The sequence below is a fragment of the Temnothorax curvispinosus genome, unplaced genomic scaffold (genome assembly GCF_003070985.1).
Source record: "Temnothorax curvispinosus isolate PA1 unplaced genomic scaffold, ASM307098v1 QBEX01008353.1, whole genome shotgun sequence".
Classification (NCBI taxonomy): domain Eukaryota; kingdom Metazoa; phylum Arthropoda; class Insecta; order Hymenoptera; family Formicidae; genus Temnothorax; species Temnothorax curvispinosus.
In genome coordinates this window covers 147,859-175,120 of record NW_020218133.1, presented here as the reverse complement: position 1 = coordinate 175,120, position 27,262 = coordinate 147,859, and the positions used below count along the sequence as shown (strand labels likewise).

The 27,262-nt window shown below is 45.9% G+C and overlaps 1 protein-coding gene across 7 annotated transcripts in view; it reads left to right on the top strand.

Moving 5' to 3' along the window:
• The window catches only part of LOC112457842 (fasciclin-1), a 222,842-nt gene that overhangs the window by 118,217 nt on the left and 77,363 nt on the right, over positions 1–27,262 (top strand). For all 7 annotated transcript variants that reach the window (XM_025021135.1, XM_025021133.1, XM_025021132.1 and 4 more), the window contains exon 2: positions 22,181–22,316. In XM_025021135.1, the coding sequence (XP_024876903.1) occupies positions 22,181–22,316 (136 nt within the window). The remainder of the gene's footprint in view (positions 1–22,180; positions 22,317–27,262) is intronic.

Sequence of the window (27,262 nt, the reverse complement as noted above, 5' to 3'; positions counted from 1 at the left end):
TCTCTCTCTCTCTCTCTCTCTCTCTCTCTCTCTCTCTCTCTCTCTCTCTCTTTCTCCTTCTCTTTCTCTCTCTTTCTCTCTCCACCTCACGTGAGAGAGATGTAATGGTGCGGCGAATGGTAGCGCGCGCAGTTTCGCGTCAGCCTTCGATCACGAGCGATCACGTAGACGCTCGTAAGGAGAATATCAAAAGGGCGTTACGTGCAACGCCGTGCAACGTTCCTCGTCACGATCACGGCGATGTTCCACTCGTTCGTTCCTGCCTCCTCGGCGCGAGCGACCTAATACGCGCGAGTAGATCGCGCGTATCAGAAAAGTTTTCCGCCTTCTCTCCCATTACGGCTCTCCCGCGGAGAGTACAACTAGTCGGATAAGACAACGGGAGGTACCTCGGGCCCCTGAAATTTATCTCCGGCGCTCGTAGATTCTCTCATTCGACTCTCCCGCTATACTGGAGGTATAGATAATGAAATTATTTGGACGACGTAACGCGAGAGCGAGCATAAAAGTAATACAACGTAAGACAATGAGAACTACCCATCTCAGATTAAAGTTAAGAAGTGCGTTCTGGAAGTTACATGTATAGCTTAATACAAGTATCCTTCGCTTTCCGAAAGTTTACTTTACGCCACTTTGCTTTTACGAAAGACTTACATTAGTACCTATCTGTTTTTTTTTTTTGCTAACTGAAAGAAACCCGAAAAGAATTTTCGCTTTTACAAAAAAAATTTTTCTCATATAAATTAATAACTAATTACGTAATTACTTCTTCGCTTTATGTCATTTCGACTTATAAAAAGTTTCATAGGAACGCCCTAGTTTCGGTGGGCGAAACCTACGATAAAAAGAAGCTCTCGATCGCTCTGTAAAAAGACGCGTATGATCATAGTTTATCGCAAAATTCAGTTCATCTGAAATTTAAATTCTGAGAGTAATATAGATATAAGCAAAATGTAGATATGTATTTTCAAATGCTCTGACCAAAAAAAGAAAGTTTTTTTTTATTCTCACGCGCTATTATAAACTGTACTGAAATTTACGGTCAATTCACGCTTTTACAATCGAATACGCTTTCTCATCCGCGGCGCGCCGCCAAGCATCGATTGATTGTAGACTCGACGATCGCGTAGCCGTCAGTGTAGTATCAAAAATGCATTACGAGCCGGCGATTCGACTGTGACTCATCGGCGCCTTCCGTCACATTCTCCCACCGCCAACGTTATCGGAGACGGCGGACGGTTTTGTTTTCTCGGACGATCGATCCGCTCGACGGAACTTTCGCCATTAACGAGCTACTTCCGTCGCCCCGACACCGTCCAGTTACCGCCAGCCGACGCGTTCCCTCAGGTGCCCACGCGATTTGTTCGATCCTGAGGGGAACTTCGTCCGTGAACAAAACCGAGGACGTGAGCGCAACGATGGGGGAAACATTTGTTACCGCGTTTTGGGGCGCCGCTTCTCTCCGCGGCAAAAGCGAGGAGAATACACCGGGTGTATGTTTCAGCGTGAGGAATATGCAGGCGATCAACGTTATATTCCGTGTATATAATGTTGACTTTACGCGCAAGAGCGAGAGAATAACAAAAGCTACTCAGGCTACAGAGACTGTATCTTATATAAAATGCATATCTGTATACAAGCCCGCGGGCACTCTACATATTTATTCACGCATGATGTATGTATTCAAGACTCATCTACATTTTAACGTGATAGGAGAGAGAGAGAGAGAGAAGAGAAGGTCACGAAAAAAAGTGACGAAGATTTATTTTATAAAATTGGATCCTTGATTTTTTGCGATCTCGTGAATTGTAACCGAATAAGATTAGATTTTTTCCACTCTCAATGTATAGGTATCAGTCTCACACGAGCGATATTTCAAACGTTAGAGCCTTCACAAAGGGGGATCTCAAGCAATCTTCTTTATTGATTTGTACAAGAAGGATTCCTAAATAAAATCGAGGGTTCGAGACGAAGCGATTGGTGTACCGAGTATCTAGGGAAATCCTGAAAACTAAAGATCTACACGTTTACGTATGCGAGAGATTGCAGCCAACAGATATATAGATCTCCGGTGGCATTTAATACTGTACACTCTGTACAGGAAAGTTCGATGGAGAATGAAGTCGTGCGTGGAAGAAGCAACGCGGGGGAAAACGCGGGAATCGAGGCTCGGCTCGAAGATTTCGAAGACGAAGTCGTAGCGAGCGCCGTGTGCGCGAGCACTGGAGCGAGCCCGATTCGCTTCTCAAACTTCCATTTAATTACGGCACTAATTAAGGCGAACCGAAGTGAGCGTAAGCGCCAGTTTCATTATTCCGAGTTAACCGTAGTTGCCGAATGATCAAAGGACAGTCGGGCGAGTCGGGAATCCCACGCTCGCGTTTACCATTCCGGGCCGTATTAATCGCGGAAATCACGCCGCCGCGCCGCGCCGCGCCGCCGCCATGCACAATCCCCAAAAGTTTCCCATGGATCACGAGAGATTCCACGCGATCCTCGAATTCATCTATTGTGAATGACAACAATCGTGTCCGTCGTCTCTCCGGCTACCGCGACCGCGCTTTTTTTTTCGACGGCGGAAAGAAGCGGAAGTGGCAGGATGACGATTCGGTTGCGGTTTATCCGATAAGCCGGATATATTCTCGGTGCTCGCGTCGCGTGTGTGCCCTCGGATCCCGAGGTGCGAACGAACGATTATCAGGATCGGATTAGAATTTGCATGCCCTTTTTTTTTTGCTGTCGCAGTAGCGAGAGAGATAGCGGGGCGCCGCTGAAAATCGAACCGGAGCGGAACGCGCGCCGGCCGGCCGATAATGAAATAAACCCGTCGAAATAATTACGTAGACGGTGAAGGATAATTAAACAGATACGAACCGAGGAGATTAATCGTATGCGTCAGGCGGCGCGCGGAAAGACGGGATCTGATTAAGTATCGCATAATTTCGGTATTAATTCCAACCTTACTTTCCGTCTTATCCGAAACCTCGAGATGTATCTATAGCGATACATTAAGCTACAATGAAGCGTAGGGATCTCAATTGTTTCCGGCGACATTTCGTCGCCGCGCGTTTCGTTTTCCCTCGGAACGAATATTAAACATTTTCAGGATTCCGGGGCCGATTTCTATTGGCCATTCGAGGCTCACGATTACGCGAGCGTGTGCCTTCGGCTCGATATACTATACCCCCGAAAGCAGAAACGTGTCCTCACATACTCGACAGGATCAATAGATGCCGTACGTGGTACACGTACGGCTGTCCTTCAGAGCGGCGGTATAGTGGCAGATAAATTTGTCAGGCGTTTTCCCCGATGAGAGCCCGCCGTCCGCGTGCGAAATCGAATAAACGAAAAAAAAAAAAAAAACGTGGGGGGTAGATGGAAAACTGATAAATTCTCGCGTATCGATCGCAGGTGTTATTTATCGCGCGATACACATTTTCCACGCTCAATGACCGGGTTTCGTAATACGTAATACTTGCTATTCGAAATAGTAATTAATTCGGTCAACGCTGGAATTTATACGAGTATAAACTTTCCGCTATACATATATCCCTTAGCGCCGGCGGGCATATTTGCCATAAACGAGACTATATTTCATTACACGTTAATCTCATAAATAACTCAAAAACAAAGTTTCGGGATCGCTTTAATATAGAACGCTGGTAGCAGCGTGGAAACAATGATTATATTTCATTAGCGGCAATTACGGTCTATTATGGGCCCCCGCTGTCTACACGAAGGCCATTCTACCCTGCGACCATGTTAACTAGAAACTTGTCATGCTAGTGACTTCACTGTGATAATCGCTGCGTAAAGTTATCCAATTTCATTGCGTGTTTGACGAATTTGCACCGGAAACTCGTGTCCCCTCTTGCTCTCGCGTGTGAAAAGTTCCGTGTGCGAATCGTGCGTCTTCGAGACACTATAACGAGATATCGAAAAAACGCTAATGTCAAAGATAGGATTTCAACGTATATATACAAACCTGATCTGTGAGAATTTTCCGCGTCGCTTTGCACGGCTTCCCGTAACTGCACGCGTATGTAAACGCGACTCAGAAAATTAACCGGCAAATATATCCCGCGCGAAGCGAAGTTACTTCTCAACTATACGGTTCACGAACGTCAGTAACGAACGGCGGAACTGCAGTACACTTCCACGTGGCGGGCACACACGTTGTGTGCTTTTGCGCCGGTACTTGTGCCGAGGCACGAGCACGAGCGGCGCGCATATAAGATATGACCTAATTCGATATACGATCGCCGATGGAGCACCTTCTTGTCTTCACGACGATTAAGAGGGCACTTTCGTAAGTTTCCGAGAAGACGGTATAGCTCTCTTGTGGTTACCACTTGAGGTTTCCCGTGTAGAGCGATATAAGTACGGAATCTCAAAATGCAAAACATCAGTCTGCGGCTTGTTCACGAAAATTCACGGAGTATCAAGTGCCGTTGTTATTTATCCAATTTAATGCAGCGAAGAAGAGAGATGCGAAATTATTTTCATAAGAACGCGCAAAATTTGTGCTCACATTTGCATCTCCATTTGCATCGTTGACGGGCACGGTTGAAAGATGACAGGAATTTATTGTTCCGCGCGTACAAACACTTGGAAAACCCTAAGGCCGTTGCCACGATTCACCTATCTCCATTTAGTTCCGCGGACCCGGGGAGTAATTGCAGGACAATATTATTCTTCGGGAGTGTGAACCAAGATGTTGACATTATTAATGTAGCTGGGACGGTAAATTGATCGCCGTCGCTGGAGGATCGTGACGTTAGTCCAAGGTGGGAAGGGACCACCTCTCGGGTTTCCCCTCCCACGACCGTTCCTTTTCCTCCCCGATTATTATTATTTTCGTATCGCCACCGCGGCGAAGGGGTTATCGTCGGCGGCGGCAAATGAAATTTGTTAATTTAATTGGATGTGCGCGTGGCCGCAAATTTGCGAAATGTCTGAAAGCGCGACACGTCCGTTTTCATTTTCGCAGTCGGACATTTTCGACAGGACGACGTCGCGCCGGGTAGTCGATGGCCGATAATCTCGTCGCGCGCAGTAGGTACGCCGCGCGCGTAAACAAACGCCTAAATTTAATTTCGCCGCGGCTCTAACAGGGGAAAATAAATTAAACGCCCTCCCGCGACGACTGCAAAATGCATACGCGCGCGGGCTGTGTAAATGCGCTCTCCCCGATCGTTTTGTCCCGCTCGACACGGGGAAATCGGCGAAATATAATCGTCCGCTTCCGCATCTATCGAAATTCTTCATTAAACGTCGCGTTTTAATTAAAAACGTGCGGACAGATCGGGAACCGTAGTTTGCGCGGTCAGGTGTTTCACAATATTATACGATATGTTCAAAAATGCAGATTGCCTATCCTCAACGTGCAAAACGCACACCCGTCCGAATGTATCTGCGAGGCGTTTCGTTCGTGTCATACGCATGCACAAAAGGGATAATCCACCCTCGAAATGATATATATCCGCGATTACCATTGCGCGCGGAAATTATTTCGCATTAGCGAATCGCGATGATTCGGATGATTATGAACTTTCCGCCTCGTCGACTTCTGGATATCGAACGTATTGATACGCCTCGGCAACGTATTGACACATCGCGCTGGAAATATCGGCCGGCGCACACCTCGGATCCCCTCGTAATACGCCGACAAAGCGGTTTCCAATTTTCTCGTTACGAAAGAGAATCTATCCATCCGCGAGACCGTGTCTCGTCGTCGGTCTCTCCGCGCGCCCGAGATGGGAACGTGCCGTGCGCGCCGTCGTTACGACATCCAATAATTTCCGATGATCTTATTTTCACAACAAGAAACACCAAATTGGCTTTCCACTTACGCGAGCTTCAATTTGCCACCTCCGCGCGCCACCTTCGCCGACCGTTTCTCTTTCCGTTCATTCGTTTCCTTTCATCCCCTTCTCGTGTTATTCGATTCCTTTCGGGCAGAGCCAGCCGCGTTCTCTCGGTTACTCTTTCGAATCTGTCCTCGCCATCCTCGGACCGATATCGGCTTTATTACGTTTTCGCGTCTTCGTTCGTCCACTATTTTCGCCGATGGCGACGCATCGACGTCGCCTTTTGTCCTGCGTAGAATGAAATCTGGCGAAGGGTCACGATGAAAGGGCCAATGTCCCGCGAGTGCCGATCACGTAATCATTTTATCGCGTTGTAAAGCCGGCGGCACACAAAACGAAAAATTTCCGGTTGCCGTACTCGCGAATTGTATCGCGTGCGATACGAAACGTGGAATCGCTGCGGATTCGCTACACCGAAAACGCTAACGAAAAGAAAAGTTGGGATACAGATCGCCGTCGCGATTAGTTCGTGCCACTTGCACGTGGAAAATACGACGAGATCTATCACCGGGAGAACAGGCAACGGGCGTATCTGTAAACGCTGCGTGGAACAGCGGCAGTATACGTACGAGTAGAGCCTGCCTGCAAAAAAGGACGGCAAACAGAGAACGGGTTTCGCGTGCCGCGAATATTTCAGCACGATGTAACATAATGCACGATTGCACGAAATACCTATAATTACGTTCGGTCGAACATGTGTAAACGCAATGCGAGTCGGTGCCTCGCGGATCCCCGCTTGTTTATAGCGTATTGACGCATAAATCGTACCACCGGCTCAGTTTATGAATCCCGCATCTAGCTGGCGGGAGCACGATCGTCGCTAATGGATACGCCGTGTAATATTTATCTGATAATTACCAGAGACATCCGATAATTCAGCCCGGCCGCGTTAAACACTATCAGCGCCCCGGTCGCTGATTCCCTGATTTTAGTTAACATGATTATCGCTAATGGATATGCGGCATAACACTTAGGTGCTAATTAATAGACACGTTTCATTAGACCCCTTCATATTAGAAAATACAGTTACCCGAATGTTGATTCGTTTCTCCCCTTTCCCCCCCCCCCTCTCTCTCTCCCACTCATTTAAGGATAGCGAATTGCAAATAGAATATTTCACATGTCATGCTTCACAATTATTTGATCCTTGCAATCATGCAATTAAAACGCGACAATTTCTTCTTTATTCCTTTTACCATCTACTTGGACTTTAGAACTTCCAATTTTTCTTTCTGTATATTCGCAACCGTCATTCGCTAAACCCGCGGAGCTTTTTAAAGCTCTCTTTATTCGTCCGCATACCACCAAAAATTTATGCAGGCCGCATGGAAGATTCACGCGCCGAGGAAAATTATGAAAGGACGCGCCCTAGGTACCCGGCCACTGCCGCGCCGCTACCGCTGTGCTGCTCCTGTTCCGCGTCCAAGAACAGGATTGCAAAGTCTACTCTAGCGACTTTTTTGTTGCACAGCCGGCTAAATGTATGGATTCGAGAAGAGGGAGAATAGGAAAAATATGCATTCTATATCGTGTTTCAAAAGAGAACCGACCGCGATGCAACGACGTAGTCGCCACGGTGCGTACGATTTCGTTTTTTTTTTCTTTTTTTTTACGGGGTTGAAAAAGAGTTCGGGGTTGTACCGAGTTGTGTTCTGTCGCCTTTGAAATTCGGTGCCGGCGGCATTTGCCGCTGCCAAACTGCCTACGGGCATCGCCGCCGCCGATTTCTGAAAAGGACGTTCATTGGTAAAGTAACGTCGCCAAGGGGCATTCCGCGCACAAAGCGTTACATGGTCGAATAAATGTCCGTTGAAACACGATGTGCAAGCAATCTCTTGTGACGCGCAACGTATATTTTATGAATTTTTTTTCCCGAAGGAAAACTAGAGGAAATTTCTTACATCGCGATGCTTAGCGCCTGCGTTACTTTGCACGCGGCGCAAACGAGATGCGTTTCAAAAGGATGCATAAATAGGACTTTGAATATTTAATTAAATGGAGGGTTCATCATTCTATGTAGGATCTGTAGCAAATATGTTCTTGAAAAATTTCTGCAACTTTACAATATTCATATCTACACACAAGTATAAGTCGTACAAGACTAGGAAAAAAAGAACAAGTAGATAGAACGTACAATATGAAAAATGGAGCGCAAAAATATTTTAGACGAATTGCGCAATATTTTTCTTTCAAGAAAGTATAAAAATCCGAGGTGTTTTGTTTGGCTTATATTTGTGTTCATATGCAACTTGCATTAGAAATAGAACTCAATTTTTTTTTATAACACAATGGCACAATTATTTTGAATTTTTAAGTTCGTGATTTCTTAGATAGCAAATTTTCGAATACTGAAAATGGTCGCTAAGAGAAATAAGCGCGATATATAATAAAATCAGGACATTTTCCATTTACTTGTCCTTCCACCGCTGATTTTATTATCCTTCGAGGTTTCGCCGACGCGACGGTCTGTTTTATCTTCGAGGAATCTTTTCGCCCTTGAGAATTCGATCAGCAGAACATCCTCAAGCAATCTTTCTGGTCGTCAGCTGAGTTCGACGTTAAAACGAGGTCAGCCGATCCCGGGAGCTGCTTTTTCAGGGTTATCGGATCATAATCTGTCCCGTCAACTTTCCTTTTCGACGATCGTCAAACCAATAAAAAGGGAGGACAGTTTTATTGTACGAGAAATCGCACGGAAAAGTGCGAAGGGCGAGCAGATGCAATGCAGACAGAATCGGGGATTCCGCTCGTGACAGTTGTCGTTTAATTGCCGCCGGGTATTAGGGATACTCAAGCATCGTGTCACCACCCTCCGATGTTTAACGACGACGTAGAAAAGGGGTCCGCGGATTTTTGCGAATTGTCACAATAAGTGCTATATTTACTTACTGTCTAACCCTAATCCATTTGAAAATCAACAACTTTATTCTCGGAAGCATGGGATATGCGCAACCCTCCCTCTGTTCGTTAATAAATTTTGGAACTTTGCGATTACTGAGAACCCCTGGGCCAGATGGGCATCTGTCACGTGGTGCCCAAAGGCAGATTCCGAAATGATAGATGAATGATTAAGATGCCAGGTAGATACATTGATACTGTATTGAATATATTGTCACACGGGGAACGTGAATATTTATTTCAATGATAAACTACATGCTTTGCACAGAATAATTAAAAGTCGCATATGTATGAAAAAAAATCATAACGTTTAATTCGAAAATAATTTTATTCCAACCTTTAAATCCTACGTGTATTTTTGCACATGTATTTAAAAACTGTTTATACATCACTTTTTATTTAGTGATGTGTAGTGATGCATCTCATATTTTTTCTCGTTTAAATTATTTATTCATTTTATTATTTATTGTCGGATTATTTGTTACGCACGATCTTGCACGATCAAAATATTCTATTTCGCGTCTGATGAAAAGGGCAGGATTTTGAACTACATAAGCTTACGTATAGATTCCAAACCAGGCACAAAAGAATAGAGAACTTTATTACTTCAGCATTAACGTCGATCCGCGACAAAAAATTCATCGTCGCCGAAGCTTAAATCGCCCCGTTGAGAAGCCGAAAGTCTGCGCGCTGTTTTCCGGCGTCTACCATTCGCACGCGAAGTCGCCGTTGCAGATCCGGCTCGACGTCCAAAAACATATCCCCGACAGCTCGACGATCTCCGGAGCGTCGATTCCGCCTGACGTTTTGACGCTACAAACAGCCACTCCGACACGCCTCGTTGCCGATAGCTCTCGCACAAAGAAGACGCGAAGTGAATCGGGCAAAAGTGCGCGCGCCCCGTCCGTTCCGATGCGGCGCACCCTGCTCTCGCGCGCGAGACGACGGGATAGATTTCGCGATACGCTACGTTGCCGGCGATCAATCCTCCCTTCGTCTCGCCCCGCCGCGAAAGTTGGCTTCAAGTCTCGTTCGAGTTTTATTTTATCGCGACCCACAGGCTCCGATATCCCCGACTCTTTGGAGTCGCCTTTCGACGACAAGTCTCATCGTAATAGCCAAACACTCTCTGGGGCGAGTGAAGGGAAATAGCTTTGCCATTCGCCCTTTGCAAGAAACGTTCGCGAACAGTTTCGGTCCGCTTTTTGATGGAGTTTGCTAGGTTTGTAGAGCAAACGGAAATGATATTGATTCTCCGCCAGGTTCAAGTTAGGAAAGTTAGAACCGCCTGAATCCGAAAGTGCATCCGAGAATCGTTCTTTTTTTAATTCTGAGTATTTTCTATCCTATGTTTAAAATCGTGAGATCTTTATAGAATTTCTTTTGGTCTCTATTAGTTTCGCTAATTAATCATCGCTTCGTTTCTTCCTCGAAAAGACAGTTCTTCCATTAAATAAACAAATGGCTCTTATGTCGGTCGCTTTCATAAAATTATTAAATCATCCGAGAAGAGTGTTATTTCCCGAGAACGAAATAATTCGTGCGTGCCGACCGGCCGAAAAGAGCGAGAATTTTTCCAGGGAGAAAAAGACGCAAACATTGTTACCAGAGAGTGTCCCAGTGTTGCGCAACGGCGTCCCTGAAAAGGTTAAAGCAACCTTTCAGCGAAAGATCCCTTGCCCTTTCGTCGTTAAGGTCTAAAGCGGGGGGAAAGGAGGGTGCCGCGGAGAGATTTCCATTCGGAGTAAACGCGACTATAAATCAAGCCGCGCGGCGCGGCGCGGCGCGGCGTGGCGCGCCTAAACCCTCGGAGCGGATGAGAGAAATTAATCAGCGACACGAGAGCCGCGCTAATTGTTTATTATTCCGCGATCGATGACGATATCATTCTTATCGCCGTGTATTCCGTCGAGCGGACAAACGACCGTGCCGTTATTACACGATTGTTAATTACCATAAACGTAATCCCGCGATTTAATTAGCTAATGGATCGCGAAACGTATCGTTTAATCTAATTATCTTGTATCAATTTACGGTATTATTTCGCATGTGAAATTCGGGCCCGAGCTCTCTTTGGATTGCCAAATGCGCGCTTTTTGCAGGCGCATCTCGAATAATATACCGCGGAATGCGGTCGTATTGAAATCCTAATCGTCTCCCCGGTGGGTGCCTTTTGAAACAGCGCTTTTGTTTAATTACATACCGCTAAATTGTACGTTCTGCGCGTCGCTTTATCGCTTGCAGTTTATTTTGTTATCATCTCTCTCTCTCTCTCTCTCTCTTCCTTTTCCCCCTCATCGTTGCGCGCACTATGCATACTTCTAACCGGTTATGCAGTTATACATTGCATTGTTAACAGAAAACATTTCAAATAATCCGCATTTGATTTTTCTCCTCTAAAAAGCAGCCACATAATGGTTGAAATTTTACGGCATTTTGCTTTTTTTGGCGTTTGAATTCTTTAGCTCGTTTGGTACCCCGATTTTTTCAATTCTTTTTTACATCTACATTTTTAAGCCCTCGAATACGTCAATAATACGCGTTTGACGCGAATGTTCGTGATGAAAATGGCTCGTCGAACATGATGGGGTTAACGTCGTCCGCGTAGCACAGGTTTACGTGCAGGCTTCGGTCCCTTGTTTACCCGCTCCTAAGGATTCCTTCCACATTCTGCCGTTCTCCGAAGTAAATCAAGTTTCATCCTGTTGAGAGGTTTCGAACCCCGCCATGTTTCCCCACGAGCCTTTCGTGGATTCGCGGCGTCGTTACTTACACGACGTTTATTTGCCCGGCTTTTAAACGAACCACCGCGCCGCGCCGCGCCGCGCTCACGCTCACGCTCACGAAACGCGGAACTACTAAATCAATTCCGTCGTAAATATGCCGAAAAGCTCGAAGTGCCGCGCGCTTTTTATCGACCGGACTGTCAATCGCGATTATCAGACATCAAAATGGCACGCGGCGCAAATTGAAACATTCTTCGATGCTTTCGAGCCTAAAAGCTCGGAATCGCGAATAGTATTTTAACTGCAATAAATATTTTAAAAAAATTGAATTTATTCCATTTTCAAAATGTATTTTATTCCAAATAATAGATTCGAGAGTGCGTTCCACGAATACCTTGTCGTTGAAATCTCGAAATATTAACAGAAAAAACTTAACTCATTTAATCCGTATAAATGTAAAAATTATATTGATTTTATTTTTATCCAATGTAGAAAGATATAGCTCGTTCTCCAATGCAAAAGAGTATCAAGAGGCAGAACAAACTCAACGAGAGCGCAACGTAGACAAAGAGACGGGGAATAAAGAGCGGGCGGAAAACAAAAACGGAACAACCTCGCGTCGAAACGAAAGAGAGAAAGAGAAAGAAAAGAGAGAAGGGGGGAGAGAAAGTAGACCGTTTACGCGCCTCATCGCCGGCCAAAGGAGAAATAGCGGAAAAATAGAGCACCGGTGCGCAGTACGTCGCGCTATAGCAAACACTGGTGTCGCGGATAAATGGAAAAACGTTGTACGCGGCGGAGCGAAACGTCGACAACGCCGACGTCGACGCTGACGTCGACGTCGATGGTATCGCCGGACGACACAGACCGGCCGTCGAAAATCAAACGCGTTTCAAAACGTGATCCGGAAAGCGGAATCGATAGCCCCGGCCGGCGCGGCGGTCGCGCGCGTCCCTGATAAACGTTTCATAAATATTCAAATGTTTATACGCGCGTGCACCGGGGTGGACAGAGGCGCGTTTAACGGAGGCTGTCGCGTCGCGTCGCGTTCTGCCCGCGTTGCCGTGACCGAGGACAGATACGACGATAATGAAGATAAACGAGGAGCGAAGTTCCTCGTGGGAATAGCAGATCACGCCCGATACCGCTCGCGCTCGGCCAGAGTAAATCGGATATGCGACGGCGTAGGGCAGCCGCAGCCGTGAAATTACCATCTACTTTGGCCGAAACTAGTTCGTCGGAGATTCCGTCGGAATCCAGGGTCCGTTGACTCGACGTAACATAGGTATAGATCGACATCGATCCTCGATCAGCCAAAAATCTATCCTTATTCGAAGTATAATGTAGAAAAGGAGACAAGTTTCTAAGGCATTAAATTTCAGATTTATTTTTACATGTATTTGGTGTATTTTTAATAATATATAATGGAAAGGTAAGAAAAGTGTGACACGTGTCATAATCGAATAAAGTGGAAGACTAGTGGAAGCGGCTAGACTAGTTTCCGAAGTTTCGGACTTTCTAGGAAGAAGGAATTGGTGTCGGTGTGCGCGCACCCTCTTTTAACGGAGCCGCAATCAAAGTCGTTCGATAAATCAAACTCAGTGAAGTTTTAATTGATCGCGGCCTGATCGGGAGACGAGGTGAGGTATAGCTGATGTCCTTCTCTCTCCCTCTCTCAGTATCACTCACTCACCCACTCTCGCTCACTCTCCTTCGCTTCCTCGACGCGCGGGAGCTTCCGCTTCTCGCACCGTAGACATCCAAAAAGTAGGCGGGTTATAGACTAACTTTGCAATAAACTCACTCAATCAAAGTTACCGCGAGAAAGTCTGCGCGAAGAGCGTTGCAGAGGAGCGACGAACGAATGTTTTAATTCGTGATTAAGTTCTTAAATCCTCTCGACTTGCCTCTCGAACTCTCGCGAGTCCGTGCATCGTGTATAAAGATATATATATATCGCCAGGATTCACAGTTAGCACGTAGCGCAGAAATGTAAACAGCGCGTTCTCGATTGAGAACGTATTGGAAACGTCTCCCAGCGCGCTCTCTCTCTCTCTCGATCGGTTTCCCGCGCATAAATTAATCGCGAAACCGCGAAGAACTTCCCCGATGGAGTCCTCGCCAAGTCGCGTATTCGACGCCACCGGATGGGATCGCGCGCCATTGTTACTTCCCGATTCAGAGTTCCCTTCCGTTGTATCGCTTACGTTAGCCGATTGCGAATTCGGCGGTGGCGGTCGACCCTATCGATATTCAGTTGCCGAGCCGGTTGGCTTTAATGGTTATACTGAATATTGATTACCAATTAGCGGCATAATTACCGTGAATTCTAATTGTTAACGAGGTCTGGGACCGCAGCGTGCGAACGCGCGCGGCACAGAGGGGTTGGAGGGAGAGGGGACGATAACACTCGACTGGGCAATGTCCGGTTGGATTAACAACCGCTTCCTTGTTTTTAGCTTCCTGCGACGCCGCGCGCGTCGTCACGAGATGCGTGCTAAATTATTTAGCGTCCTGCGTACGCGCTTCCGTTTCGATACGGCTGTGCCATTAATTACCGCTGCCGGATTAACCCCTTAAGGACGTACATCGTGAATCCCACTGAAATCCTCCGGGGGTCATCCCCATTTAATTGATCCTACCGAGAGTACATTATTACTGCGCGATCGCCGCGAAATATTGATGGTAATTAATTACCACATTATATTCGAATGAATTTTTCGTTACCTTATTGTGTTGTTGCGCGAGCAAATCAATTTATATAGAATTTAATTAATTTCACGGATATTAAATCGGTGATTGATCGATGCGTCGGTTTCTTCGGATAAGTCCAAAATTACTGAATATTTTTCGCATCTTTCTGTTTCTGAATTCTAAGGTTTTGACATTTTCATGTCTAAACTATTAATATATAATATTTACATGAGTATTCTGAAACTTTAGAATCTTACACTCTCTAAAATCTAATTGCATCGATAAAATCAAACAGAACCTCCAGAATATTTAGAGTCATTCATCGTCAGCTATCCGAAATTTTAATGTTAAATGCCTATATGTGAAAACATTCGGTTTGCCGAGTCATAAGGGAGATGAATAGATCGTCTTACATCATCGTGCGTCAGTCTCCTCCACGGTCCTCGATACGGAAAAATGCTTCGCGAATACGAGGGCTGGATGATCGATCGACGAAGACGGAAAGTCGCAGGAGACGGCGGCGGCGGTCGGATGACTCGACTCTCGACGACGATGGTAATTCGAGAATTTTCATATCGCTAAGTAACCAGCGCGCCGTCCGTTTCGGCATATAACATAAATAACCGGCGGGATGGCCCATGATGAATGTTCATCATCGCGACATGAAATATGTATGAATCGATCAAGCTCATTTTTATTTCCAGCGACAATCGTTAGGCTCGAGTCCTCGCGACTATTCTTTCGATTAAACACGATCAATATCTGTGCCTCATTTTTATTTCTTACTTTATTACCGTTATAAATCTGTTGACCCGATCCCCTTTACTCAAACATCTCTGATGAAGAATATCCAAGCGAGAGATTACGACTCGAGAGACGATAAAAATCGAAAAGTTAAAGAATGAGTGTCAGTAATGCGAATGATTCGGCGCATGGTGACCACGAAGTCTACGGAAATCGTGAACCCTATACGATAGGGTCGGTTTTGAGGGGTCGTTTCGATGGCGCCAGTCGGCAAGCTAGCCTCTCTCCCTCGTTACCCGAAATTCATTTCTCTCCAGGTTATTTATAAGGGGACGATGCCGTGACGATGAGTCATAGTGAAATACATTTCCCGGATGCTGTTCGCGGAAAATTATGACCGACAAGTACGCGACGATCGGAAAATTATGCCAGCCATATGAAAGTTTAATGGACGGCGCTTAATATTTTAGCGTAATGACATTTGTGTGCCATATATCGTGAACCATAAATACTTTTACGTAACATGACAAATTACACACAATGTTAAATGGAAACCCCATAAACCCGTCGATATCATATCGATTCGCGCGTTCTGAATTAATATTTAAAATTCCGCAAAGTAGAACGACGTTTTAAGCTGAGCATGTTCAAATATATTTTGTGGGTCATTATTCTATTTACAACCGCCTGTTGTCGATAATCGCGAAATTCGGAAAAGATTAACAACCGTAAATTCGTGGGACGACTTGGGAGTAATTAGTTCATTCATGATTTCGCCGCTGTCCCATACTTTTTCCCGTGTCCCAATCTTTTTAAACGTCGCTACACTTATCGTTTAACCTCCCGCTGCCCCTTGCATCACACATCACGCTCTCAGGCAACTCCCGGAGGCGAAATATCGGTGGCGCGAGTAAGTGCATCGAGATATTGAGATGTGACCCACGTATTCAATATAAGGGCTTTTACCGGCTCACGCTTCCGGGGCAAAAGCAACCCTCGCCCCCCCCCTCTCTCTCCCCCCCGGTTTTCACGGTATCCTTTTCGCCGCCTGTGGCAAGTCGAGCCCCTTCTCCTGAGCGACCAACGTGTGCGTTTTCGTACCAACGCGCACTCAATTTACAATGGAATTGCTTCAACAGGCCATTCTGTATAATGCGCCCAATAATGCATCTATGCAGCGTTTTCGATATGCATGAGGCATCGCGCATTCCGTGTATACAGAGCGCCCCGAAACTCAGCGACGCGCGACGTCGCTTTCGTCTACGAGGAGATCGCTTTCGTTTTTAGAATCGACTTATCTTTCGACTTCTATCTTCTTGCTCGCTTTCTGTCAATATTTAATATCGAATGTCTTGACGAGTATGTCTATCAAGTTAATATTTTACAAGCTATATCGGCGCCACGAATGCAGTTTATATCCTTACATGTCTAATCGTCAATTTCTCCTTATCGATTAGAGAATTTGATATTCAACGCGTCTCAGAAGTAGATTGGAAATTGATGGAAGAACTTGTAACCGACAATAATAGTGATAATAATTTTAATGTCACCCGATGTATCGCTGGGAATGTAAACGCGTACATACGTGTATAATGCATAGTAACAAAGGCGTTATCGGACGGAAGCCAGGAGCGCTTAATGGTCCCGATATCGAATCGAATCGAGAAGTAATTTGCACGTAGTAATAGCACAGGGGTATATCAAAGGGAAGCTGCAGCATGGCTGCCAAGGTGTTGTTCTTGGCTTCGCGATGGCTTGGCTGTCGCCCCCTTACGACGGATACATCGGGGACGATATTGGTCTCGATCGCTACTGCATCGAGACGACGCTCTTGCGACTGCTGCGTCAAAATGATATTGCTCTCCACGTATAGTCGTCCCCGAATACATTCGACGCGAGTCTCCTTCCGTTGTACGCGCTGTTCAAATGGTTTTAGATTGAATATTTTAAAGGGGAGAAGAGACAGAGACACGGGGAAATGCGCGACCATTAATCTGCATGCGATCGCGCGCGCATCCGCATGCATCGCCACGTGAATCACGGATGAATCACTTCGTTGGATAACAAACAAATGTGGATAACGGGCACACATCATCGTTATTGTTAATGAGTCAGTCGCCGGGAGTAGGCGATTGCATTGAAATCTACAAATATTTAGCTCTCATACATACTTGTCGTTACAGCCCTCTCTCCCTTGATGGTGTGTGTGTGTGTGTGTGTCGAAAATTAAAATGTTTTATACATTTTCAGCGACGCGCTAGAACGGCGCGCTTAGAATATCCGCAAAATTCTATCGGTTTAAATTTTCCTTTTATTTCGCGTCGCACACTGATTTCCGTTCGTGAAAATGTATTCCAAGTGTTATAACTCAGTGAACTTACAAAAGGCACTAAAGTGCGCTCGTACGGACGAGCTGACATAATAATATGCAGATTAATCGCAGCTCTTCGACGCGTGAGTGTAATTCGCGATGCTCTCGCCTGAGTGACGATACCGTTGACTCATAAACGGCAAGGCGGCATCTCCTCCCGGCGCCGAATGAGAGTTCAGCCATTCGCATAAATGTTCGTATTCGTCGAGGGGCGCGCCGAGCAGACAATAAAAGGGAGAGAAGCGGCGATAAACAGCCCACGCGATCAGAGATGCGAAAAGTTTAAGAATGTCCCCCAATGTACGATATATCTTATTATTGTAATGGACTTAAAGGTGATGCACGATTCTCGTTCAAGCGCATTTCACCAATGACTTATGTAATATTTTATAAACAACAATTTTTACTTTTTGTCGCTCGCACGTTTCGCGATGCCTCTTGCCAGGATAGAGTTCATATGAACGAAACGAGAGACAGGAACACGCACGAATCGAATGTGTCCTTATTACCGCGACCGTAAAGAATTTAAGGCGCTATTTTCGCGACGGAACGCCGTGGGAAACTTTCGACATATGCTCACGTTAATTAAATTTCGCTCCTCCTATCTTACGGCAAGCGCAACTCGATCTCCTGTCGTCTCGTATTAAACCTCGCTCGTAAAAACGCGCAACCGCTCGCATTTCTTCCTCTCTTTTCCCCGTTTTCTTTTTCCCACGTTGATTATAATTAAATATAATTACCAAAGCGCGCGAGCCGGGCTTTATTTCGTTCGCGACGAAGACGCGATACAACGTGTGACGAACCACGAGGAAGTATATGTTTAAAGCGAGAGTGAAGACTGTAAAAGATTTCACGAAGGGTGAAAAATGATGCCAGATTTCGGGGGCGAGATTCGTAAAAAGATTACGGAGCCCGAGAATCACGCGAATAACTCAAATGCAATCGCCAATTTCAGCAGCCTGTTATCTAATTGATTATCGGATTGTCGAGTAATGCTTTTTGTTACGCGTTGTAACACCGACGTATCAGATATATGAGAATTAAAGTAATTATATTCTTTTTTCGCTACGTTGCATCGGCGTGCGCAGTAAAAACAGCGTAATAACTAAAATACAAGCGAGATACGTGGAGCGTTCATTAAATATTTTGCCGTAGCAAAAATAGCGAGCACGGATTAAGCGGAATCTAAACCGGTAACATAACGCCGCGCTGATGTATGTCGTGAGATAAAATGCCCCGAAGGGGTATAGAAACGTAGACATGAATTAAGATGTGGAACATAACATTAAGATTCATGTCTCGCTTATTTATTATACGCGTAATTTTAGCGCAAGGGAATAATTCTCCGCGAAAAGCTGGATTTTACGCAGGATCGCCTGTGATTTCGAAAAACGTCCGGCCGGCCCGTGTAAATTCTTCAGGATCTGTTCTCGGATACTGCGCTAAATGTATAAAGTTTCGGAAAACGGAGCACGAAAACAATATCGCGTTTATAACGAGCGACGGCAAACGTCGTCGCTGCAAATTTATCTTCTGATCGCGCGCGATATTTCGAAAGCATGTTAATGCGATAAAACGGTGCCGGGGAGACAGAGAAAGGAGAGAGAGAAAATAGAAAATATATCTTGGTGTGCGATTTAATTTAATTTCCATAGTCGACTCGTACCCGATGCTCTGGGTTGCCGACCCGACGCGGCTGCGCTTCATAGAATCCGTTTATCCCCTGTTTAACCCATCAACGCGATGCGCGACGCCCGCGCGCGATTGTTTTTACCCGCCAAGGCAGAAAATGCGAAAACGGAGCGTTTACAAATGCGCCCGCATTAATAATACATAATATCCTGCCCTGTGCTCGGCGCACTCGGTTAAACGTCGCTTTTGATGCGAACTGAGAATCTCGTTAGTAAAATTAATAGATACGCTCGAGCGCGAATCCATATGGAAATGTTGGTTTATTTTGACCGTCAAAGTCCGTCACGGAAGCCTTTTCCTATTCAGGAATCAAGGACCTTATGCAAGTGTTTATAAAAAAAAAGCTGGGATAAAGATAAAAGACGCTTTATGCCCGTTTTCACCAACGGTTTAACTTGAACCTTCACTCACTCTTCAGTTCAATTCACTCTTTGTCTCTTTCTAACAGTCTCTCTTAGAAACAGACAAAGAACGAATTGAACTAACAATAAAGTTCAAGTTCAACGACGTTGGTGAGAACGAGCATTAATCGTTTAGATATCTTTAGTCTTTTATTCTTTTGTGTCGTGGCAGTTCCAAGGAGCCAGGTCTCAAAATCAACAATTTTAATAAACTTGAGTTTTTTTTACGACTCGAGTTCTAAAATTACTAGAATAGTTGGTATTGTATTTGATTCGATAAAATTTCTGTCCCTATACCAAGTCAATCGACACGCGAAACACGATGTCTCGATTACCGTGCTGGGAAACCTTTTTCTATCCACAGGGCTGTTTTCGCCTGTCCCTTTCTCCTTTTGTCTGCTACCTCTCGACCAATCCCGTCGGTCTGGCGGGCTCGCCTCGACGAACCAACTCGCATTAATTGCCGAGAGTCACGACATGTCTCCATTACTCAAGAGCTTCGTTAAAGGGAGGCAAAGGGGATAAGAGAGCGCCGCGAGGATAAGGGGGCGAGGGAGAAAAAGGAGGTCGCAACCATGTTTCACCATTATTTTTCACAAATTGGGCTCGCGTCGCCGTTATCCTTAACGAGAATTGAACTGGCCCCCATCGCTCGTGGAATGAAAAAAAAAAAAAGATTTCCTGTTTATCGTATTCGCGAATTTCATCCATTTATTAGATCTTCGTTCTTCTCCGAATATACGTCGCGTCGGGTTATTTTTGATTTTGAGATCTTGATTTATATATCGCGCGCGATGTCGATCAGCATAGAATATAGAAGCTAAATAGACCGCATCCTCGCGTACAGCTTCCACTAATTAATCAGAAATTTCCTGCCGGCACCGCCGACCGACCGATGCAACTAATAGACCCTGCTCCGAATCTCCCTACCAATTATCCCACCGTGTACTAATTAGCATATATGACCGTGGTAACAAAGTTTCCCGCCTCCGACAATGCCGTCCATGGCCTTACCACGGAAACTTACCACGGCTTCAATAATTCGTAAATCCGCCAACCGGCGGTTCACGATCAACATTTAACTTCGCGTTTCGAGGTCTTTCTTGATGAAATTTAAATCAATATCTTTAGTTAAATAACATTTTGTTATTTTTAACTACCATGCACGTGTGTCAAAATTTATTATTTTATCTCCATTAGTTTAATTAAACTAACATTGTTTTATTTAAATTAACGACAGAACAGGAGCAGTGATGACCTATATAGAAATTATAGTTAAAAATGACTCATACTGAATATAATGTGACATTAACGAATTTAACGTCAAAACCAAACGAGTACTTTTCCGTATTTTTGTTCTTGAATTTAAAAAGGATATTGTGGGCAAGTTTAACATTAAATAAAACAAGTGTTCATTACCAAATGTAGGACATTTGGAACGTGGACTACAGGGAAATACGAAATGCGAAATTACTCTATTAACTCCGGCAAAGTCGAAAGACTTGGAAGATTGAGCGTATTAGAGCGGAGGGTTGTTACGCGGCGGAAAAATTACCGACAAGGTACGCCTCCTACGTACGAAACTTTAGCAGTTTATTATGGCCGAGTGCCGACATAGTTCTCCCGGCAGTGCGGGAGTTTCAAGCAATGGGACGAAATAATCGCGTTTTTACGATACTCGCGCCGAGTTTTACGAGAATCGGAAGCCTCGGCGACGCTTTTGTGCGGTAAAACTTGTTCGAATACCGCACGCATCATAAAATTGACAAAGCCGACGGTGGCGCAGGTTTTATCATACTATCCGGCATACTTTCTACGTCTAACGCGAGCGAATTCCTCTACTCTACGTTCTCCAGAGCGAATCGTACGCGTTCGTATAAATGTCATGCATATAAATGCCGCGAAATATCGCGAGTGCTGAATTAAATCTCATTAATATGTTTTGTTTTACAATATCGTTACAGAATAATAATTATCGTTATAACGGAATAATTATATTAAATCAAAAAGGTGGTTGTTATCATTATATGGCAATTTAATATCGCAAACCTTGAAAAACAAGATTCTAGAAATACGAAAATGTCATGCGAACAGCTTGATAGCTTTCGGTTTTCCGCGTTTTCATGCGTTTTTACCCTCAACTCGATCCCAGGCGACGCGACGCTCGACAGAAGGAGGAGGAGCTGGTACAGGAAGGGTGACTCGTAATACCCGCCAGTAGATCGGACTTTACATCCGGCTAATTAAGCATTGATAACTAACGAGGTTCCTTTGTGCCGCGGCCACCGCGGGAGATGAAAGTCCTCGGAAAATTTCAACCGACACGTCGGATTAAATGCTTTAGCGCACGTGCTCGTCGAACCCGAGCCTGCAACTAGACGTGAACTACGACTTTAATCCCCGTTGACGCGAATTGCTCGGGGCATGTTCCCGCTGGGTGTGGATTTTTTTTCTCCTCCCGCTATGTAGAAGAAGGGTTCGCGTAAGAGCCTGACGTCGGAAGAGCGGAATCGATCGCTCGTATACCGGGCTCGTTTCCTGCTTTATCATGCAGAGACGATGATTAATTTAACGACTTCCTACCAAGCCTGCCCTTTTGAGCGCGGCGAGCGATTGTTTGATTTTGTCAAGGGTGCGCGATTGAGGGTGCGCACACAGGATATAATACCGTGAGCGTTTTCCCTTTTTTTTTGCGTATATCGCCCGTTAATTGGTAGTACCGATTAGCAAAGAGATGACTAGATCGAACAGATTGTAAAACCGTATTCCGCTTTCCTGTTTCAGTTTTACCAGCTTCTGGAAGCCAGTCAAGTGGCCAATACTACCCTCACGTACCGCCACGTGACCGTGTTCGCGCCCACTAATCGAGCATTCCAGAAGTACAATGGCAGCACGAAGAATTTGGTTTTGTATCACATGTGTGAGTAGAACATTTATTTTATGCAATCTGACAGTCTAAGATAAATTTAAATAGAAATAGATTGAGATATAGACATCAAAGTTGGCGATTTAGTACTAGCAAATTATATATTTAATATTAATGATTGCAGCGAGACTATAAAATCTGCGATTAAATGAAAAGCTGTGGAGATATATTAATAATAGTAGCGTATTTCATAAACTAGCTTTTAATAGCGTAACAGAAAAAAGAGTTATCGTGATACGGTATTTGAATCCCCAAGCAGAAACTACGAATTTGCAGAATCAACAAACAATCGAGAAAATGTCATTATCTCCATCATTGTATCGCGCGGCATTCCCCGACCGAGATAGGCCAGTACGACGCGCTGGAAAATTCTCGACACGGCCGTGGAAACTCAATTTCCACGGTTTGGCGGAGACCGCGTTCTCTGCCGCCGCATCTGCATTATTTCCTTTCTTCCAGTCCAGTTTTCGCGCGCCAGAGTGCATTAACTCCGCCGAGTCGAGTTTCGGTATTTCATCCTTTGATCTCTCGACGAGCGGGCGGACGAGCAGGGCGCGGGGCAGACGAGCGCGCGCGCGCGCACATGCATCCATAATGCATCCGTCGCGGCTGCAAAGCCGCACACCGGATCGGAAGGCGCATTCGATATGCGCCGGACGCTTACGCGCTTTCGTAATTCAGAGCTTCTTCGATGGTTCGCGAGTGTATAACGGAGAGCGGCGGCCGGCAATCCGTTATCGACGTATCCGCATTTACGACCGTTCGGCGTCCGTTGGGGTATTCATCGATGTAGATCCTGATATTCCTGATAGAAAGGGAGCCCCCGGGGGAGAGGGAGGGGGAGGACGGGCGTTATTGCGATTGAGCGTAGCTGACTAATATCGCGCGGGCGTCAGCGAGCCAACGCGTCAGAATCCGTTCACATTAATGCATCCTGTTGCACTTTATCGCGCGCCAGGCGGAAATCGAAGCGAGTTCGCGCGCGCACCGGCAGTCGCATTCTCGCGAAATTGCTCTCGTTCCGGGGAAAATCGCTGAGGTAGATATCCCTTTTTAACATTCGGATATTATTCCGGGGTATCTAAACACGTGAATTTCTAAGTTGATAAGGCGTCAGATAAAAAAAAAACAGAATTTATCAGTAGTGAAAACTCATATTTTCAGCGTCATTTCGTTGTACTTTAATCAAAGTTTTCAGAAGAAATTAGATTTTAACAAGCTCCTCGTTTGAAGCTCAAAAAAATAGGCGTACCGCCGCCGCGCCGCATCTTTATCTCGCCCGGCCGCGTCGTGAGTGGCGCATCGTAAGATCGTCTTTAATCAATGGGGACGCGGCAAACAACCTGCTCAATCAAAATCCTTATTATCCTTAGCGGGTTATGGTAAACGCGACGACGGGCCTCGTTAGGCGCACCCTCGTTCGTCCCGCCTCGCTTCGCCTCGCCTCGCCTCCGCGCCGTCGTCGTCTTCGCGTCCGCGTCCGTGTTTGCGATGTCGCGCGGTGTGTAATTTCGACGTGCAATGTTTGCGCTGCCGCACGGCAGGATGGCACGGCGGCAACGCTTACGCGGATAGTCGCATCGGCGCCGCGCCGTGGCACGGCGCCATCGATCTTGACGAAGACCCGAAGGCAAACACATCCCGTGTAGGGCGACGCACACCACCGTGTGCCCTCCCAAGTGCTTACGTTAAACCCGGCGATAAGAAAAGGCCGCGCCTTCGGCCACAACCGGCCACGCCGGGAAATAATTAATCCGATTTGCGCGGCTAAGCCGCGCGCGGGCGCGCGCGAGCGGACCCTCGGCCTCACACCGGAAAACGAGCGTTTCATAGTGCACGTTGGGGTTAGCAATATTACGCAAGCTTTGCGGCGAACCTGCCGAGTGACGGTCGTTATATCGCGTATACCTAGTACAGCATGGATATATGAAGACTCGTATAAAGTTCAAGAAAAAAAGAGGATGCTTTTTATAAAAAATCATTGATTGAAGGCTCACTTTTATCACGAGCAGAATGATTCCGCATAATATTGTAAGAATGATAAAAATTACAACTATACAATCTATATTTGATTTTGTGCATTGCGATAAAACTTTCCTTAATTTTATTTTTGTCTGGAAAAAAGGCTCTAGTTATATAATCTTTAATCTAGTTGGTTAATTTTAGAAAAATTTCTTCTTTTGAGAAAGTTACGTTCGCCACAATAAAAGTATAATAACGTGTTGCTCTTTCACGGCGTTTTCAACGATGTATTCCCGCATAACTTATTCTTTAAGTCCGCCTTCCTATGGGGGACACCGTCGCGAGCTAACCCGACGAATTACCTCGGAGACCACCGTGGGAACCGTTCGAACTAAATAATCAAAGGTCGTAAGGTCGTCGACTCCGTTGACACGAGCCGCCGCCGCTGGATCAATGTTATTCGGCCCGAGGCGTTTTTTTTCCGCGGAGCTGCAACGACGACGGGAGAACGGAGGAAAGGAGCGTGGCCGATGACGGGCCGCTACTTTTATTCCTCGTCGAATCGCTGCGTCTTATCCTTCTTCTTTTTTTTGTCTACGCCGGAGCGACGTATTGGAGAGCAAACAGCTCGAACGAGATTACCGCGTGCAAAAGACTTTTTACGAGACGCGTCTTGAAAGAGATTGTCAAGAATTACATTATCCTCCCCCTCGCTCCGCTATCCGCGCCCTCTCCCCCCCCCTTGCTCTTCCGCTGCCGTCGTGATGCGCGGTAAATAAAGGACGTCGGCTTGCGATTTCCTCGAGAAAGCGATGGCGATAGTTATGCTCGCGTGACGCTGCAGACTGCATCGATTTGCAACTCAAAATTATTTACTGGAAGAAAATGTGGAAGAAACGAGTGGACGATAAATAACTTTGCGCAGCCTCTCTTTTGCTCCTAAAAACGGTATTTTTATCATGCATTTTTATAACCGTCTTAAACTGCTTGTTACAAATCTTTTAGACCAGAAAGGAGATTTCGCGCACTCTAAGATATTTGCACTGACAACTTCTTAAGCGTTTAAGTCTCTGACGTTTTAAATCCCACGCTTTAGTTCCCGCACATTTAGACACTCTTTGTGCACTCTTTCGTCAGCTTGTGGTAATAAACTTAAGTCAAATCATGGCGAATTGACTTTGGGGCGCAATTTACTCGGCAGTAACTTCGGACAAACGCGCGATTCGGTTCCCCCTTCTTCTCGCGCCGCGAAATTCAGACGAGTGGAGAACTCGAGAGGTCGAAGCTGTGACTCCGTCCCCTTTATTTCTCCCCGAGCGTCGGGAGAAAAGCTCTCTTTATCTCGTCAAGTCGGCGCCCATCTCGCGGCACTTCACCTCGAGCGGCAACGAGAGGACTGACCCCCGCGTCCGTCTCTCATCGTCCCGCGCGGAGAGTCTGCGGCAATTTTGTACATCGCGAAAAGTTTCACAATTAGTCTTGGAACTTTCATAATTCCGCAGCTTAACCCGCCTTGTTTTGCGGGCCGAGCGTTACCGCGGGTCGGTTTAATTTATCATTTCACTTCTCGCCCGACTATCGTTGGCCTTTCCTCGACTATCGTCCTGAACGTGCTCCTTTTCTCGTCGCCGCGTTTCATCCTTGTTTGTCTTACGCAATTTCTCATTCCGAGTCGAATCTCGGGAACGAAGCGTTTTAATGAGATCTTATTCTCCGATTAGGTCCGGATAAAACCTTTTTTTGAACGAACTATAAGCCGCGTCTTTACTTATATATTCCTCGAGCATTTTTAATTCGCCATTTCTAACGAGACTTTAAGATTTTTATACAAACGTCTGGCACGAAAATAGATTCCGAGTTAAAATGGTATATCGAAATAGCTCGATAGAAACCAGTCTGACTCCTAGAGCGGTCCGAATCACTTTAGTTGCCATGGACTTATCGTAAGATCTGGACGAAAGCGGCTTTGGAACGACAAAACGCACGCGAGAGAATAACGAGATAGATGTAGCGGACGGGTATACGGACACGACTGCAGGAACAACAGCCAAATAACCGCCAGGCATTATCCTATTAAGTACGTGGACGACCAGGCAAAGAGTTAAGGGGTGCAGGTCAGCCACAGTTGCGACTCACAGTAGTGCGAGCCATTCGCTCGCCGTTGTAAAGTTACATTTGTTGGCGAGATAATGCCCTGCAAAACGGCGCATTGGTGAAGTCGCGCGAGGTTAACAGGGGACATTTCTACGTACCGCACGTTCGGCGAAGTGATTTCGTTGAATTTCTCGAGGCTTTTCCTCCGGAAAAAATTGAAATTCGATCGGAATAAAAAAGGAACAGATTTCAGATCGATTTCCGGTTACCTTACGACAAGAGATTTCTGAATTCCCAATCTCGCACGTCTAAAATTTTTCTCACTGAAATACCCATCCCGTTATCGTCAGTGAAAACATACTTATCGTTTACCATTAAGAGCGTGCGGCTCCAAATAATTGAAAATACCGTAGATTTATACGCGACGATTCAACATCTCGAGGCGCTAGACGAATCCAACGATTCGGTAGACTCGGTACTTTCATCCAGCCCGTGACACGCGACGGTGACAATGGCGGGTATTTCGACTGCCGGTAAATTTAGTCGCGGAAAGTTAAAGACTCTCGTCGCCTTGGGGACGGAGAAGTCGCGAGGAAGGGGTGAGCGAGAGGAAGAGCCGAAGAGAGGCAGAGGCTTGCGCCGTCGGGTGGGGTAGGCCAGGGGGAGGGCATGACAAAGGAGGACGGTGCGAACTCTGGCTTCTAGGTAACTTAACTGCTCCTCCGGTCTTTGTGCGAAACTTAAAGACGCTGTATAGTCCGGGTATGGCGATGGCGGTGGTGGCGGACGACAGGATCCAAATTGCACGTGTAGGTACGTGTATGTGTGTGTATGCACGCGCGCATATGTATGTGTCTGCCGACAACTTTGAGCGAGTCCCCGCG